Here is a 16,627-nt window from a genome sequence, read left to right as displayed (position 1 = left end):
AACTGAGTTACTTTGCATTAGCTATTATTTTACCAGAGCTTGACAAGTAGGATTAAGAGCTATATAATGCTGCACACTGCTAGTTTTTGAAACGCACGGTTAGCTGTTTTCTTGTTCGGTGTTGTGGCGGTGATCATTAGGCTAATGGGAAAATGTTTTGATTCAGCGACCTAACTGAACTGAGAGTTATCTGCCGCTTTGTTCAATAGTTTCTAGCTAGCACTTGGAGTATCTATGGTGAACTAGCCCGACACTTTGACACACTGAGCGTGCTGTAATTGCATGAATGCTTCGTTTTACTTTCAAACTAAAAAGCATCTCGCAGACGAGCCAAGAAAATGGAAACCTTGCTAGGTTAATAGGAGTCAAATAGATTGCTGATGTGCATGATAAACACGAACTAGACCTGTTCACAAAAATAAAATGCAGAGATAAGCCCGTCAAACCTTTGAAAAAGCGGTAGCAGATTTTTAAAAAGCAGAGTACCCATAAAAGCGAAAGCGAAACCTTCCCAAAAAACATATATACTAATAGGAAAGATGGTGCTGCATAGTGGACTACGTAGGGCACAACCTACTGAGAGCTTGGTGCACCCTATTTTGTCAGAGAGAGAAAAAACATTTATTCGGAACAGAGTAATTCGCAGTATTTGGTTTCCTTTTGTTCGGACCGGAGACTCAATTCGGCCTTCTTCCGCGAGCCGCCTCATCGTATCGATTGGAAACAGGAGTGATGCCGATGAAAGCTTAATTAGTGAGACCGCAAGCTGCCGCAAAAGCTCGCCATGTCTTGCGACTATGCGAGCGGGTTGTCCGAGTACGCCGACAAGGGCATCTGCGGCCAGCCGGAGCAGTTCGACGAGGCATCGCTGCTCGAGGACAAGATCGCGCGGCTGGCGGACTGGATGCTCGCCTCCAAACACATCGTTGTCATCACCGGCGCCGGCATCAGCACCTCGGCAGGTATCCCCGACTTCCGGGGTCCTCGGGGCGTCTGGACCCTGGAGCAGCAGGGCGAGAAACCGCAGATCAACATTTCGTTCGACGACGCGGTGCCGACGCCCACGCACATGGCCCTGGTCGCACTGGCGCGGAGCTCGAAACTCAAGTTCCTGGTCAGCCAGAACGTGGACGGCCTGCACCTGAAATCGGGCTTTCCGCTGGAGATCCTCACGGACCTCCACGGCAACATGTTCTTGGACCGCTGCAACCAGTGCAACCGGCAGTTCGTGAGGAGCACCGCGACCAAGTCGGTCGGCCAGAAACCGACGGGCGAGCCCTGTCCGGTGCCCAAGAAGAACGGCAGGCTGTGCCGCGGCCACCTGCACGACTCCATCCTGGACTGGGAGCACGAGCTGCCCGAGGACGCCATCGAGGCGGCCGACCAGCACTGCCGAGCCGCCGACCTCATCCTGTGTCTGGGCTCGTCGCTGCAGATCATCCCTTGCGGGTCGCTGCCCCTACTCGCCAAGAAGACGGGGGGCAAGATCGTCGTCTGCAACCTGCAGCCGACCAAGATCGACAAGTCGGCCAACCTGATCCTGCGCGCCTACGTCGACGACGTCATGGAGAAACTGATGAAGCGGCTGGGCATCCCGATACCATCCTACTCGGCTGCCTGCGACCCGACCAAGGGAAAACGCGAAACGCCCATGGAGTACCCGAAACTGGGACTGCCAGATGCCAAGGCGCCGACGCCGAGGAAAAACAAAAAGAAGCCCATCAAGAGGGAAGGAACGTCTTCCGTTGAAGCCGGCGTGCGTAAGGCGGTCAAGAAAGAGCGCCGTTCATCATCCGCCGACGCGACCGGTTGATTGATCCGATGCTAGGGACATCCCACTGACTTCAGTCATCCATTTCTCGTGTTGGTATCGTGATTGTGATACGAACTTGTTTTTGAGCCCACCTTTTCTCTCTCCCACCTGTTTGTGGTGCTCCGGGCGGCTGTCATGTCTGTGACACGCTGTTATTGTTCGGTGTTACTTGTATATGTTGTAGTCCACCCACAGCTCGATACTTACACCACATAATAGTTGACCCACGTCATCGCATGTTACTGCATTTAACGTGGAAAACTTTGCAGCACAAAAAACAGTACCCGTGCTGCTTGCAGGGCCAGCACACAGAGGGAACGCGGTGTTTAGTTCTACATGACACATTTTGTTTACTTTCTTTTTTTCATTATGAGTGTAAATTATCCCTGAAATACTCCTTTGTTAATCATGAATCCCTTGGAACCTGTGGTCTTCTTGCAGGTGCTGTTAGCCCAAAAGAATTTTTTGTTAATGGTGAATGAGAGCAGAAAATTTTAAACTTGCAGTATCTAGTTTTTGCCCTGTCTACTTCGTCTTTTTTTTTTTCGGCTCATGGCTTTGGCAGGGCTGTCCCATTTATGACTGCTGGCAAAGCAGTAATGGACAATAAGTACAGGCAAGCTGGAGCCAAGAAGCTGCACATCCCACTGGATGTGCATTGTTATTAATAGAACCGAGATGGCTTTTGTTGCTCATCTTGACAAATGTTTTTTAATACAGATAACAGATTATTGTGCAATTCAGCTCACTTTTGTAAAACATCTATGCCTCAATGTTGATCCTGTGCTGATCTGGACCATCTGACTATGACATATATGCAGTCATATGCTGGAACTTTCTGCAAGTGCTTGCCTATGGCTGCAAGTGATTGCATTTCACAGATCAATAAGCACTAGGAAGGGTACCACTGTAAGAAAATGAAGGAAAGCTTGAGTCCACATTTCATATTCGAGCAATGTGCTGCGATAACAGAGCAGCTAGTCCAAAAAGTTGGTGGACCATACCTACTGAACGTGTTCACTCATGCCCAAAGGCCGGTGTGGGGACCTTCTGACTGGCAAAGATATTCCATCAGTGCATACACAAGGGTGTTGCTGCATCACATTCACATAGGCTGGACACTAAATGGGCAGCAGTTTCACAGTACATCAAAAAACCCCAGGTGGTCTAAACCAACTTGCTTTTATACGACATCCATCACATTCAAGCTTCAAAACTTAACGCGCCCTAAATAAGCATCAACTATCTGCATTTTAAGTGTAGTAATGTGCCACCTGAACATGCTGCACAGTCGGGCAACTGCACTTTTTGATCCCTTGCATATTCATCATCATGCATGCTACAAAGTTTCATTGAATAAATTTTAAATCAATTTTGGTGGGACACATTGCAGTTCAGATGCTATGTCCCGTCGCCTACCTCCCGACAGTATGGGAAACAAACTTATGAATAAAACAAAAAAGAATGAACTTTTTATTTCTAGTTTGATTTTCTGCACTGAAAAGTTAATGGCCTTAAATGCAAAATAATGTTGCTCTCTATATTGGTCTTCAATGACAGAATTTACATGGCCTTTGGAATTCAGTCCAATTTAAGTGGAGATCTGGCCTTAATACCATTAAGTTTATTCAAGCAGCATTTCATGGCAAAACAAATGATCGATCATTGCATGGTAAAAAAAGACGTGTTGGTCATTGCAATATGCATCTCGGTAAGTTATTACTTTACTGCCTTTGACAGCAAGGAAGAAACTACCTTTTGCATGTGACCCACGAAGAAAGTGCTAAGCAGCAGGGCGAATGAGTTCAGATTCGTCTTGTGCTTCCATGGCTGAGTTTTATGAGAAAGCCTCACGAGTGACGTGGACAGGATTAAAGCCCCTCAATTGAGGGGCTTTAGACAAGATGTGTTACCACGGGCTGTGGGCAGGAAGTGTAAACAGAGCATAAACTGCTGATCATCCAGCAAGAGTGCAATTATGATTTGTAATGGTTAATTATGATTGAATAGAAAGTTTTAATTATCAGATTTCTGAATAAAATAATGAAATAACAAGGCAATTTAACTAATTACTTCAAGTAATTCATGAAATTTGCAATTTGCTAGTAATTATGGAGAATTGAGCAAATGATAAAATAATGAAATGATTAATAAAAGTGACTAATACTGAAGAAGTTAACTGATAATTAAGTTATTGAATTAAATAAATATCTAATTAATTACATTGCTAAGTAACATATGAGGCAATGGAACTCGAAATGCTCTCGCATTTCAGCACATGAGGAGACTTATGTGCACCTTTAATTTTTTTTGCTTTACCTTCCATAGTCATTGACCAGGCTGGTTTCTGATCACTTGCTGCATCCCACTTTGTATTTACTGTCAATGTTGAAGCAATCGCAACACTGTTTTCATCAGATAAACCGGAGTGCATCAATAAAATGTGCGAAGTCTGCGTTTCAGCTGTTGAATACAAAGCCTGCACAACATTTCTGTTACACTTCTTGTCATGCATCAATGCAAAGGCCACAACTTTATGATCACAAGCATCCAACAGGCAGAAAAATATGACAATTTGCTAGCCATTTATTTTAGTCATGTCAGGTGCTGAACCCAGCAGTCTGATGTAGTGACGTAGCGTATCCAGCGCTGAATGTTGCTGCCAGAATGCTGATCGGTCTTCAGGAAGCGGATCTTGAGCCCTGACGTTGACTGGTTTGAAAGTTCAAATTTCATGGAGATGGGTCCAAGCTCAAGCTTCCCGAAGCCACCTTCATTGGCATTGGCAAGCTGGGGGGGGGGGGGGGAATGAACATATGTAGATGTGTGCGCACTTGCAAATAACGCATGCCTTGCCAAACGAGCCATGCTGGAAATCAGTTGTGTCAAAGACTCACTCTGAATTTCGCCACTGCTTCCGACTTGGCCTTTAAGCATTTGATATTCCACACAATTTTTTTGTTTTCACATTGGAGCTCTGCAGTTTGCTCCAGTTCATTGAAACGTTTCATGAGCCTGTTTAACAAAAGACATGGAGGGCTCAGTTTTATGCATTTGCATATATGCAACAAATCCCATGCAGAAAATTTCAGACATTGAAAACCTCCCTGAAAATGTTGCAAGCACCACAAAAATGCATGCATGCAGGATATGATTCAGGTTAACTGTCAGCTGCACACAAAAATTATTGACCCCCTAACTGACACGTGGGACACTCTAACAGTAGTAATGGTGGGAGCTCCTTTGTACCAGCTTAGGTACCTACTGCATGGTAATGTTCCATACCACAATATGCACTTTTCCAGACACTTTTGCAGGAGTGTTTGTGTTGTGTTGTTGTCGTCTTCTCTGCGTCTTTGTCTTTTATGCACTCGTTAACCATGATTATGTACCAACTAGCCCAACTTCTCACCTTAACTTTTGCAGTACTTTACCTCTGGTTTTGAAGCATTGTTAATGCCATGGTAATAGATTAGAGTAGTATGTAAAGTGATATTGTGCATTACGCAGAAAATTTGAACATTTTTTTCACCTCGTGTAAACGGCAACTCGTACATTAACGGTTGTTCTACATGATACCATAGATGGAAAGACAGGCTTCTGTTACTACAGGTAAAGTTCGGGTGCAGTGCCCTGCATCATCGCTTCAGTGCGCAGGATGGCTGCGACGCACATGCAGTCTTTCTACACGACCAATTCTACCACTTGTCAGTTTGCGGCACAGCTGCTATGAAACATTGTGGCTTTGCATTCAGATGCCTGATGCAAAACCTCAAGAATGCAGGCCGCATTGCTATCACTGTAAAAAGTTACGACAGCATACCACATGTTCTGTTTAAGTGAGCCGGATTAGTTTGCGTGCACAAAGAATGGTTTTAGGGAACATCAGCCATGATATGGACAGGGACGAAGTGAGGGGTGCTGCTAGTGGTGCGGAGGGTAGGTCACTAACCCACTAGTTGTGCAAGGCACAGGAATGTCCAGGGTAGTTCCAACAGCCTCAGATGCTGCATTTCCTTCGCAGCGCAGCTTCACTGTTAAAACCAGGTCCCTGTCATGACACCATGAGACACTGTTAACAATCAACACATTCATTGGCGCACTTCCTTTCCTCTTAAGAATGGCATGTCCTGCACTAAACAACTCGTACGTTGACAGCTAAACAAGTCCTCCATCAGCAAGTTTAAGTCATTAAATAAACATTACATGAATGAAAAAAATCAATGCAATCAGATTTCTACTTTACACCGCTCTTTTTCTCACATGTGGAAGCAGCCACAATTATTTTCCATTGTGTAGCAAGCTTGAGTTAGAAACCTGTGAGTTTTTAGTGGTTCTGTGCACTTAATGACAAGCTCAAGAACATGCTGTGATGAATGTTCCTGGCCTTTCTATGGCCAGCAAAGTTCTGCATAATTGCACGTGCAGTTCTCAAATTACCATGCACAGTGTAATGACAACTGTATAACTCTGTGATTCTTTTAATGGCAGGTACCACCAATGTGTAGCAGCATTTCTATGAAGGTGAAGTGCAAAGACACCCATCTGCCCTTTGATGCCAGTGCACGCTAAAAAACCCCTGGTGGTCATATTTATTTCGATGCCCTCCACTAACTTTCTCACAGTCCCTCTTCTTTCCCTTCCCACAGAGCGCAGCTGATGTGCCCAGGAAGAAGGGCCAGTTTTAATGCATCTTTCCTTTTTTAAAATTTCTTTTTTATATGCAAGAAAATATGTGGACAGGGGTACTTCCCTATTTTGGATCTGCCGGTTGCAGTTCATGATTTCAAATTTGTTTCAAAATTTCAAAAAACTGAAAGCTTCGAGATTCTAGAAAACCAGTAAAAGCTCGGCGTCGCTGCGCTGTGACCACGTGAACCAAGCTGACTGGTCATATAATCTCTCACAAGGGTTAACTTACGCGACGTGGGCACTTTGAAGCTGCGTGTGCACAAGTGACCTGCAAGTGGCCAAAGCAGCAAAACAGCTGGATATATGTGCCACAAAAGTTGCATCACCTAGAGTGAGGCACCTCCTCGACTGCAGTGGTGATTGAGAAGGGATATCCATTGTTTGGCCTGGTCGTACAGTACCTCAAAACTGGAACCTGTGTTAGCACAAAAAAAACAGTCAACAAGAGAAAGTAGCAGTGAAACAAATCTGCCATGGTCATGACAGTCATAATTCAAAGGTTCCAGCAGAGTCAAGTGAAGCTGCCTGTGTTAGCACAAAAAAAAAACAGTCAACAAGAGAAAGTAGCAGTGAAACAAATCTGCCATGGTCATGACAGTCATAATTCAAAGGTTCCAGCAGAGTCAAGTGAAGCTGCTCCTACAGTGAGATTTTTTAAAACCTGGTTCTACTCACATTAGTACTAATTTAAAATATAGTGCAAAGACTTCTTGCAAAACAACTGAGAAATTCCAACTTTAACAGTCTGTATTTGTTAAAAAAAAGCATGCTCTTTTACATTACTAGTAACCACGCATTATTATTAGCAAAACCTTGCATCACATCTTCAGAGCATCAACAGACTGGAAGCTGAGTGCATAGTGCAACCAGTGCATGCCAAGGCATACAAGATCAATTGATTCTTAATCGAATTAATCAGCTCTGTACTCACTTCTCCTTGGGGAGCTATAACAGTCAGGGTTCGGTCAACAGCAAACTTGTCACTTTTAACCGTTTCGTGAAGGATGTAATTCGAAAGAACGACATCTGTGCTGTAGGATTCTAGAAGGCAAGGACAGAAAAGCTATTGCATAAAAATCTAGCCAAGGACTTCTCATGCAGTCAGTAAAATTTCTGGAATAACCCCCAAGTGGCATCACTTCAGAAGAGTGTGTTGGAAGCTTCAGTTTCTTGTGCTACATATAGTATTAGCATCTGCAAATTGAGGCCAACAAAACTAAAGTTGGAAAATGCAACTAGAGTAACATGATGCAAGATTAACTCAGGTGTGAAACAGACAGGCTGAGCCTGAACAGGAAAACACAGGTGAAATAGAAAAGGTACAATATGTTGTAGGAAAGCCAATGTGGCACAGATAATGAACCTTTGGCCACAGCTACTAAGATGTATTATACTTATTCTGACTGACCTTACCGAATTATATCCATATCTTACTTATGCAAACTCTATTCTTAAAAATCCAGCTGTGGTATACAACTGCATTTCTTGCCACAGCGTCTCTTGCCCAAATGCTATACATCAGAAAGTTGCATGACACTAAAATTGAACATTAGTACAGTAGAAAAAATGCATACCTGATTCAGATGATGCAAGAACCAAATCTTCATTGAAGCCAAGTATGACACTTGCTTTGGACTCAAGACAACTTTTCAAGTTTACACTGCCGCAGAGTGAAAAGTTTGTGACACTGCCCTGATTTTGAAGACATGATAAAAAGATATGAGTAGTTTCGTGTGCATTCAAGTCAAGCAGCTGTCATTACCTCTTTGGAAATTGTGGCGTAAATCTTCTCAACAACATCGACAAATATTTCAGCCCTGAGCTGGTTCTGCAAGTGGAAACGTGTCAAGCATCATCAACAACAAATAATAAAATTTGGCAACTAAAACAGCCTTGATCTTTTTGATTTAAAGATTTCACACACGCATTAAGGGAGAACCGCGCAGCACTCAAACTGGTCACTTAGCGCTACCTGTAATACAACTGGACATCAAATCTTAGGTCTTCACCTGGCTTTGCTCCAACCTTGACCCAAACACTGGCCTCAGAGCTGTAGTGTTTGGCACAATGGGCTTTGTATCCTGCAGGCAGAAAGAAGGGACAGTGCCAACAAAGTTTCATTGTCGTATGGCATTACAAGTGGTGGCACTACATTGGAAGCTTACTGCTGTCGTAAGGGTGGACATCAAGACTGTTTTCTTTAAAGCAGGTGTGTCAGTTGGCTCACTGTAGATACAGGGTCGAAGAGAGGATAAATCCGTCGTGTAAATGTGTCCACGGTTCTGAAAACAACGGAAAAAGATGGACTATTGACCGACATTATGCCTAAATATACTAGGCCTCCTTCACTGCCAGAATACTGCTATATAATAAGACTTTGTAAAAAGTCTTGAAAAAAGACCTTTACTTGCAAATTGTATTAACCATGTTCATAACCCCCTTACAGCATTTTCTATCGTGCTGCCCATCGAGTAATGAGGATGATGGCACAACAGAATGGTGCATGTTATAACAAATTACATCGTTCAATACTGAATTTCACCAGCCCACCATGAGTATTGTTCCACAAGGAGTTTATCAGACGTATCCTAGAAAAAAATTTTTTTCACACGGAAAAATGACACTAAAAGAAGATAAACTGCTTGTAACTGGTGAGGACATTTCAAAGACTCACATAACACAAATACTTATAGTGAAACATAGTTTTATTACTGAGAATCAACAGTGCAAAGTTTGCACCGAAAAATTTGTACTCACAACTGTCTCTGATAATATTTCTTCAATAAGTAATGCATTTTTACGTAGGCTCTCCTCTGTGGTGGCTCCACAAAAGTTTTTGATAAGCATATACAACCTGAAATCAAGGAATCAAAAAATGCAGGCATCAAACATACTTGTGCGCATTACTTCAATATAGTCTGATAATTTTAGTATTAAAACTTACTCATTTAAAAATTCAATGGCAGAAGCATCTGACGCTACTGAATCTCCACCAGTTCTTGCGCACAGAAGGTAATGAATGTTCTCGCGGCAAATGTGGTAAATGAAAATGTCCTCAAGCTTCTGAAAATACAGCAACAAGAAAGGCAGTCTCATAGTAAAAAAAAAAAAAATGAGTATCCAAATTTCAGTTAAATAAATTAAATCTGATCCTGTATTATTTTCAGAGCACTTTTCATGACCCCTTATAAGATCATTGAACACGTCATCTATTCTCACTTTGCAAGCTTCTTAGAGTCAAATTCTTTAAGTTATGCCGAGCGCAGATTTCATAAAACATTTTCATGCAAGACACTGCTTATTTTGTTTTGCACATTTCGTTCACTCCATTCTTGGCCGGGGTTCTATGGTAGAGTGCATATTCCTTCATTTATCAAAATCCTTTGAGAAAGTTTCACAGCAATTACTCCTTTCAAATAGTGAAACCTTAAATTTGATCCTAAAGTAATTTTGTGGCTTCAGTCTTTCCTCACTAATCATTCTCAGTTTGTGACAGCAAATCAAGATGATTCCTAGCTGTTGCTCTTCAGTGGGCTCAAGCATTCCCTAATACAGATATTAACCACGTTTTGGAACAGTGTGACTTATGGCATATGGTGCTTAACGTTAATAAATGTCAACACGTTTTTCTTAATGCAGCACCATAACAGCCATTTTCCAATTTTAACAATACCCCTCTGAAGACTGTGTTCTCCTACAAATGCCTTGGCATGTATGTAGCTTCTAACCTCTACAACCGCATGTTGAAATTATTGCAAACAATGTTAACTATACTTAGGGCTACCGCATTAAAATTTACCTTTCTTCAAGTTCTGTAAAATTACTTCTTTATAAAACACTAGCATCTGAACTAGATTCTGTATAAAACCATGCATCATGGTTCTTACTTCCCACTCCAATGTCATCATAACGATGACCACTGCTTTCACACTTGAGGAATATTTTCTCATTTATTCCTGCTTCACAAGATAAAGCATAACAATTCTTTCCAGCTATAGCTACCCTTATACATGTTTCATCTTGCATCAATTATTGCCACAAAGTAGGAGTTCCTTCATGCCACACTAAACATTTTTATTCATTAATTCCCAGCACTTGTGCGAGTTAGAACCACCTTCCCCGGCATGTAGTAGTATGTAATCTGTTTATAAATTTTTGTCAGTTTTTATTGCATTTGTCTTCACTGTATATGTCTGTTAGTTTCTGCCACAGATGTTTATCTTTGCCGAAATTCTCCTGGCTTTTTTTCCCCCCCCCCCGGTTTCCAAACCTGCTGATGTTTTTCTGCTGCTTCGTTTTAGCATGCAATCCCACTCCCCTCTGTAATGCCCTCTGGCCCTGAGGGTAAACAAGCAAACAAACTTCAAATACATACATAAACGAACTGTAGAACCTCCCACAATAGTAGTACAGTCAAAACGACTTTACTCATATTTTACCTTTTTCTTGGAGTGATAGGTGTGTGTGTGGTGAGGTGGTGGAAAGGGGTCCAAAAGTTTTGTATATCAATCTTTTCTCACAAGTCATTTCGAAATAATGTTGCGTACCTTTACAGGACCACAGACTTGCCCGTCATTCAAGACGAGTTCAACGCATTCCTTGAAGCTCCTCACACTAACGTCATGTCTGTCTGCAGACAGTAAATCAAGGTTTTTGCGCCAGTTTTTTTTTTTTTTCACACGCGGTCAGCTTATAGTTTCTCTAAGCTTAAAATCGCAAGGTACCAGCTCGGGAACAGTCCGATTACCAAAAGGATACATTGACGATGCAGAAGAACTTGTCGTTTCGAGTCCACGATTCCTAGGTGAACTATCATGACGCCTAGATTCCACCAGTGTAATAAGTTTCACGTCGGATTTGTCATCGCTGTACATCTACTAGAAATCAACGTAACTTGATCAAAGACCTGCAATACAACTTAAAGATTACAAAATTCGTCAAGCAACAGCCAGCCACTGAAGCAGAACACGGAAGTACAGTGGATGGAACGGAAGTAACTTTGAACGGTAGTGAGAATGGATAGATGATACTGGCGTCCCTCATCATAGGCCACCAATGTTTTTGTTCGCAGTTATATACCCTTATGAGCTCTATGTGTTGAAAGTCACATTGTAACTTTATGCATGATGAAGTGACCACTTTTTGCAGATAAATGTTGGATTGTTAATGGCCTTCAAGAATGCTGACTGTAACGAGACTGTAACGCCTTCGCGCGGCGGCGCAACGAGCGCTAATCCAGCGGCAACTGGCCTGACTGGCTTGTGATCTCAAAAACAGCTGTCTTTCTCGCGCACTTTATCGCGGTATTAATGGCTGGTCGCGTTGCAAAATAACTCATGCTCTGCGAAGCTTAGCAGCAGCGAGAGTCCAGTCAGTACGTTAGAGCTGCATTCCCCGTTGTTTCGTCGAGTTCCGTCGAAGAGCCAGCGGCTTCGGCCACAGTGACACCACTTCCTCGAGGTTGGTGTTCCTCCGAGTGCTGTGCGTTGTCAGTTTCCTCAACTCGGAACATCAACGTTTAGGGACGGCAGTCGGCTTGTTGGCATCTCGATAAAGAATTGCGGTTCTTCGGGCTTCGCCTTGACTTATCTAGCCTACGTCTTGAGATAACGCGGGGCACCGCGGTGGGTCCTGTGAAGCCAACTCGTTGTCTTTGCCTCAAAAAACGCTTTTGGGAAGTTTGTAGTTCGTAAACAAGATTGCAGTGCTTACCAATTGTTTATTTAGCCTTGGCGGGCGTTTATTCACGCCCACCGGCGTTCGTTCCGCGATTCTTAGCCTAGCGCGAACAGTGTTGCTGCCCCTCTCAAATTAAAAGTTTCGAGTGGTGACTCATACCAAGGCTGCTGCTTTGTTGACACTGGTGAGACGATCGTTCTCCGCGAATTTGTCGCCGCCTGTTGCCCGACTGTCCAAAACTCGGTTACTTGAACGTTGCCCGCTTTACTACACAATTCTGAGGATTCGTTTGCGCTTTTGGGCAGCGTTTCCAGATTGTTCTTAGATATTTGTCATTTCGAAGCACGCGTCGAGTCTGGAATTAACCTAGTGCACACAAGTACTCAGTTTTGCAAGAGATGCGCTGTTTCCGCTCTTTATTGCTAAACCATGTCGTCAGGTGCGTTTCACGTTTGCGGCGCGGAGCCTTCAGCCACACTGTGCCGTTTGCTAACTGCCGTTTGCCTTCCCTTGTCGTATGCAGATTGCCACGCTTTGCGGGATACACGTTATCAGCGCTGCAGCACGTTACGCGACCGTGCAGTATCTCACGCCTGCAGTGTATGCAGTGTATCTCATGCCTGCACTGAAGTGTTTGAATGTTGGTAAATATATTCAACGGGCAAGTGGCAGCTCAGTGCCTAATGTTGAAAAACATTGCATCACCTCTGTGGGCCACCGAAGGTGGTCATAAAGATTCGTGCGTAGATATTGTGCGGACAAGTGAAATGAAGCAATGTCATCTTGTTGGTGAGTTATAGGGCTGCTTGTGAAGTTACTAGGCAGGAAATTCTTACAAAACAGAAGTCGCAGCTACGTAATTATGCTGATTAATATTTGTTTTCAACTAAATCTTTCCCAACTGGCTGTATCGGACACTTCCCTTGTTGTAAACAGGGTTGCCATTGTGTTGTGTTGTTACTGAAGGCCGGCATTTACATGCTGGCATCTGGGAATATTCCATTTGTGATGACATTGAGGTGGACTAGAGGTGCGGGCTCTTGTGGTGGTGTGACGAAGCTGTTGGCATCATCTCTTTCACCTTTGGGAATGGTGAAAAGTCTGGTACTTTTTTCTTTTCAGCCTTGTGAGGGATAATTATTACCAAAAAGGCATTACAAATTCAATGAATGCGTTAGCCTGGCGTATTGACCTGCAGTTAATTATTTTTTTCATTGTGTCCTTAGTAGCATCTTAATTGCGATGATTTCCAGCTGCTGATTGCTCAACCAATTGTTTTATTGCTTTCTGTGGTAGCTGAATTTCACTGGTAACACAGTAGAAAATTACTACAGGGTTCTCAGCATTGTGTGATGTTGGCTTGCTGTGTGACCAGATCGATTCAGTTTAAAGTTTGTTGTTGCAGTTTAAAGCTGTAATAAGCAACAGGAAGTCTTATAGGCACAGTGACCAATTAGTAATGATCTGAAAGTTTGCTTCCATTGCAGAGGGGAAGTTTTATTTTTGTGCCATCTTTATTGGTGGTCTTACTGCCGAAGATGTTTCGGTATCCATTCTCAAGCACCTGTTCGTTTAGTACCCAAAAAAAATTATTGCTAGAAGCAACAAAACATTGACAGTGGATTCGTTTGCAAACTAAACATGGTTTTTCTCAATTTGCAATTAGTAAGTCGTTTTAATCTGCTGGTTTCAAGTTTTTGGGCCGCTCCAACATTCTAAATTTCTTTTTCAGAGCCTTCTAAGCCTGGTATGTGCTTTGCTGGAGTCGTTTTGAAATTAAATTTAGTAGCCAGCTTTGTTATGGCCTTCTGAAAAGTGGTACACGATTGCAGCAGGCAAACCTGGGGCTGAATACACAAGAGAGTTCGCTATAGAACCAGCTTGTTTCGCCGCAGGTTGCCGCTTGTGATTGGTAACGTCTCTATGTGTCGTCAGGCCAGCTGACGACTTGTGGCGACACATCCAATCGCGCGCGGGGAAGCGAGCTGGTTGTATAGCGAACAAGTCTTGTGGATTCGGCACCAGGTAACCACTGGTTAGCATAGACAGGCACAGCACCAACAGTAGAGAGGTTCATCTATGTAAATGTCATAACAAAATTGGTGTGCCATTTCGCCATATTGCCGTGAGGATAAGCTATGAAAAAATCAGCAGGAGTCCTAAGCACTTGAAATAGGATTGGTATTAACAGACTTCATGTTGATCCTGCTTAAAATTTATTTGATGTTTATGTCACCCTGATGTCAGTTATAATATTTATGCTCATCATGTCTGCTAGTAATAGGGCACTGTGTTGATGTCGGGCTGCTGTGTTGCACATCCCTATGGCACTTTTATCCCATTGTTCCCTATGGCACTTTTATCCCATTGCAGATGTCCTTTTAAGCATTCTTTTGTGCTGCGAAGCTATCGAAACAGACCAGCTTATCCAGAACAGTCAGACTGAAAAGCATGTCTGCCATTTGAGCGTTCACATTTCCACCTGCGGCGTGTCACGCAAGACAAATTGAACGAAATATACACCTGTTTTTGCCTATTTTAAAACAAAACGTTGCAGCTCTGTGTCGCATCACAGGCTTTGGAAGGCAGGGTTCCCTGCATGCATGCATCGGTGCTCAGTGCTGTTTGGTTGCCCTTGAAATAATATTTGGCTTCCTTTGCACGCAGGGACTCCCATGGAAGCTAGGAGTCCTGGCAGTGGTTACAAGCCAGTCGTGTGGCAGTCCCTTCAATGAACCATACGCACGTGGTCTCTCACTCCCAGTCTAGTCAGGCCCGTTCACCACACGCACCAACCCGACCTGCCCGGGCAACCTGCACGGAGCGCCTCACTTGTAGGGGACCTAACCCAAGGTGATTACAGTTCGTCATTGATGTTGCATGCCAAGGGGGGTGTCTGATGTCAAGTTGGACCATGCCAACGGTTCTGCATGCGCTGTTGGTTGTTGTACACTTGATTCACATTACCACAGGCTTCAGAATGCCATTGCTTCTGTTTGAATTACAAAAACAAAATTAACATTAAAGAGCACGAAGAAGACCACAACACAAGAAAAAAAGATGCACAGATGTGCACTTTCTTGTGTTGTCATCTTCTTCGCACTCTTTCATGTTGAGAACATGCACCGACTTGTCCAACAGTCTGCCATTCTGATGAAAACAATACTTTTTATATTAATACCCCCGATGAACTTTGTGCATGTCTCATGAATAGTGTGCGTGCAAAGGATGCCTTCAGGCATTGCTGACCTGTGATTATGTGATTACATTTCTCAAAACACGCTGCGTGCGATGTCATATTTGATTTAACAGGGCTGTTCTCCAAGAATGGTTCAGAAATTTCACCCTGTACTCTATATATTTATTTAAGTTAAAAGTGAAAATATGGAAGGAGATTGCATTAAAGAAAAATACACCTGTGCAACAGCTCGCCTTGGCTTGGTATGGCTGTAAGTTAGAATTGCCACTTTTTGAGGGCACTCTTTCAGGTTTGCCTTAATCAGTTGTCACATTCTTTTTTTTTTTTTTTGGAAACCTTCATTTCCTCTGATTGCATGATGATGTGTTGCAGGCTACGGCCTGGCGAGTGCAGTCCCCCAACACCCTTCCCTCAGAGTGAAGGGTATGTGCACAATACCCCCGTTTTGTTTGCTAGTAGCAGTGAGCTCCAGCACTGCCATTCTCTGTCCTTGTATGTCTGTACAACATAGTAAGCATACATGCGGGCATTTTTTAGCTTTCACTTGCACGCATGCTCAGCGAGAAGTGGTTGGTAGGTTGATATTGCCCATTGGAGCTGCTTATTATTTATTATTAAACTTGAAGCACTTATGGCACTTTCCTCACATCCGGTGCGCTCTCAATAGAATGTGTTGTCCTTATGGGCCTGGAAGCAATAAATTTGATAGGATACAGTGGCTTCCGTGAAAGTTCATGTTCTAACACACATGCAGTCATGGCTCATTATTATGGGCATAATTTTTGTAGACACATTGATTCCCAACAAAAACTGCCTGTGACCGGTACATCATATTACTTCATTTATTAAAAAATTGTTTCTATCTTATAAAAGCTTCATTTTGTGTGAAAGTAACGTCTTTATCATTGGTGTGCAATAATTTGATGATACAGGCCAACTTCGAACTTGAGTTTGTCTGCAGAGCCACTGCATTAATGGCATTGCTGTAGGTAACAGAAATCTGATGCCAAACAAGGCCCATGTTTGCTTAGATGTCACATCGTGGTTCAAGATTTAGCACATTAACCCCTTCACCGTTTTGTTATATCAAGGAATTTCTTAACAAAACTGCTTATTTTTTTATTGCTGATTTCGATTATTATTGCAATAAAAAGCATGCATTTGATCTTTAAAAAATATTTGAAGCAAACACGAAGTCAAATTAGCATATTCAAGTTTATTATTTCTCACAATACAGAAAACCA

General features: G+C 42.9%; 3 protein-coding genes across 17 annotated transcripts in view; 2 read left to right on the top strand and 1 right to left on the bottom strand.

Annotated features, from left to right (window-relative positions):
• The first annotated feature begins 588 nt into the window (after positions 1-588).
• On the top strand, positions 589-4,268 carry Sirt6 (sirtuin 6). The gene has a single exon (XM_077666587.1). It carries the CDS (start codon positions 785-787, stop codon positions 1,811-1,813), a length of 1,029 nt encoding a protein of 342 aa, XP_077522713.1. The 5' UTR covers positions 589-784; the 3' UTR covers positions 1,814-4,268.
• A 109-nt stretch (positions 4,269-4,377) lies between these two features.
• On the bottom strand, positions 4,378-11,508 carry LOC144133471 (uncharacterized). Of its 4 annotated transcripts, none has more exons than XM_077666584.1 (13): positions 11,264-11,508; positions 11,053-11,131; positions 9,450-9,565; positions 9,263-9,359; positions 8,671-8,787; positions 8,515-8,586; positions 8,268-8,333; positions 8,080-8,197; positions 7,437-7,546; positions 6,832-6,920; positions 5,766-5,864; positions 4,711-4,828; positions 4,378-4,603 (listed from the first exon to the last, which is right to left on the bottom strand). In XM_077666584.1, exons 1-13 carry the CDS (start codon positions 11,377-11,379, stop codon positions 4,409-4,411), a joined length of 1,392 nt encoding a protein of 463 aa, XP_077522710.1. In that variant the 5' UTR covers positions 11,380-11,508; the 3' UTR covers positions 4,378-4,408. The 4 variants fall into 4 exon arrangements, with proteins under 4 accessions (XP_077522710.1, XP_077522709.1, XP_077522711.1 ...); XM_077666583.1 differs by having other exon boundaries at positions 9,450-9,568; positions 11,264-11,507; XM_077666585.1 differs by having other exon boundaries at positions 9,450-9,568; positions 11,053-11,135; positions 11,264-11,496.
• A 219-nt stretch (positions 11,509-11,727) lies between these two features.
• The window catches only part of LOC144133467 (zinc finger FYVE domain-containing protein 1-like), a 39,962-nt gene continuing 35,062 nt past the window's right edge, over positions 11,728-16,627 (top strand). Inside the window, exons 1-3 of one of the 12 annotated variants that reach the window (XM_077666570.1) lie at positions 11,738-11,965; positions 14,852-15,037; positions 15,756-15,806. In XM_077666570.1, coding sequence (XP_077522696.1) covers positions 14,916-15,037; positions 15,756-15,806 — 173 coding nt within the window. In that variant the 5' untranslated portion in view covers positions 11,738-11,965; positions 14,852-14,915. Of the gene's footprint in view, positions 12,369-12,400; positions 12,974-14,851; positions 15,038-15,755; positions 15,807-16,627 lie in introns of those variants that run through there. The other 11 variants (XM_077666573.1, XM_077666571.1, XM_077666574.1 and 8 more) reach the window with 11 other exon arrangements.

Source organism: Amblyomma americanum, chromosome 5 (assembly GCF_052857255.1).
Source record: "Amblyomma americanum isolate KBUSLIRL-KWMA chromosome 5, ASM5285725v1, whole genome shotgun sequence".
Classification (NCBI taxonomy): Eukaryota; Metazoa; Arthropoda; class Arachnida; order Ixodida; family Ixodidae; genus Amblyomma; species Amblyomma americanum.
This window is presented reverse-complemented; position numbering and strand designations above follow the sequence as displayed.

What these genes read in the sequence shown, in the direction of transcription:
- Sirt6 (XM_077666587.1), top strand. Translation starts at nt 785, where the DNA reads ATGTCTTGCGACTATGCGAGCGGGTTGTCCGAGTACGCCGACAAGGGC.
- LOC144133471 (XM_077666583.1), bottom strand. Translation starts at nt 11,379, where the DNA reads ATGTACAGCGATGACAAATCCGACGTGAAACTTATTACACTGGTGGAA. An exon ending in AAATATTATCAGAGACAGTT is followed by an intron (nt 8,788 to 9,262) that starts GTGAGTACAAAT and finishes CGTTGTTTTCAG; the next exon opens with AACCGTGGACACATTTACAC. An exon ending in GAGGAGGTGCCTCACTCTAG is followed by an intron (nt 5,865 to 6,831) that starts GTGATGCAACTT and finishes GTGTCATGACAG; the next exon opens with GGACCTGGTTTTAACAGTGA.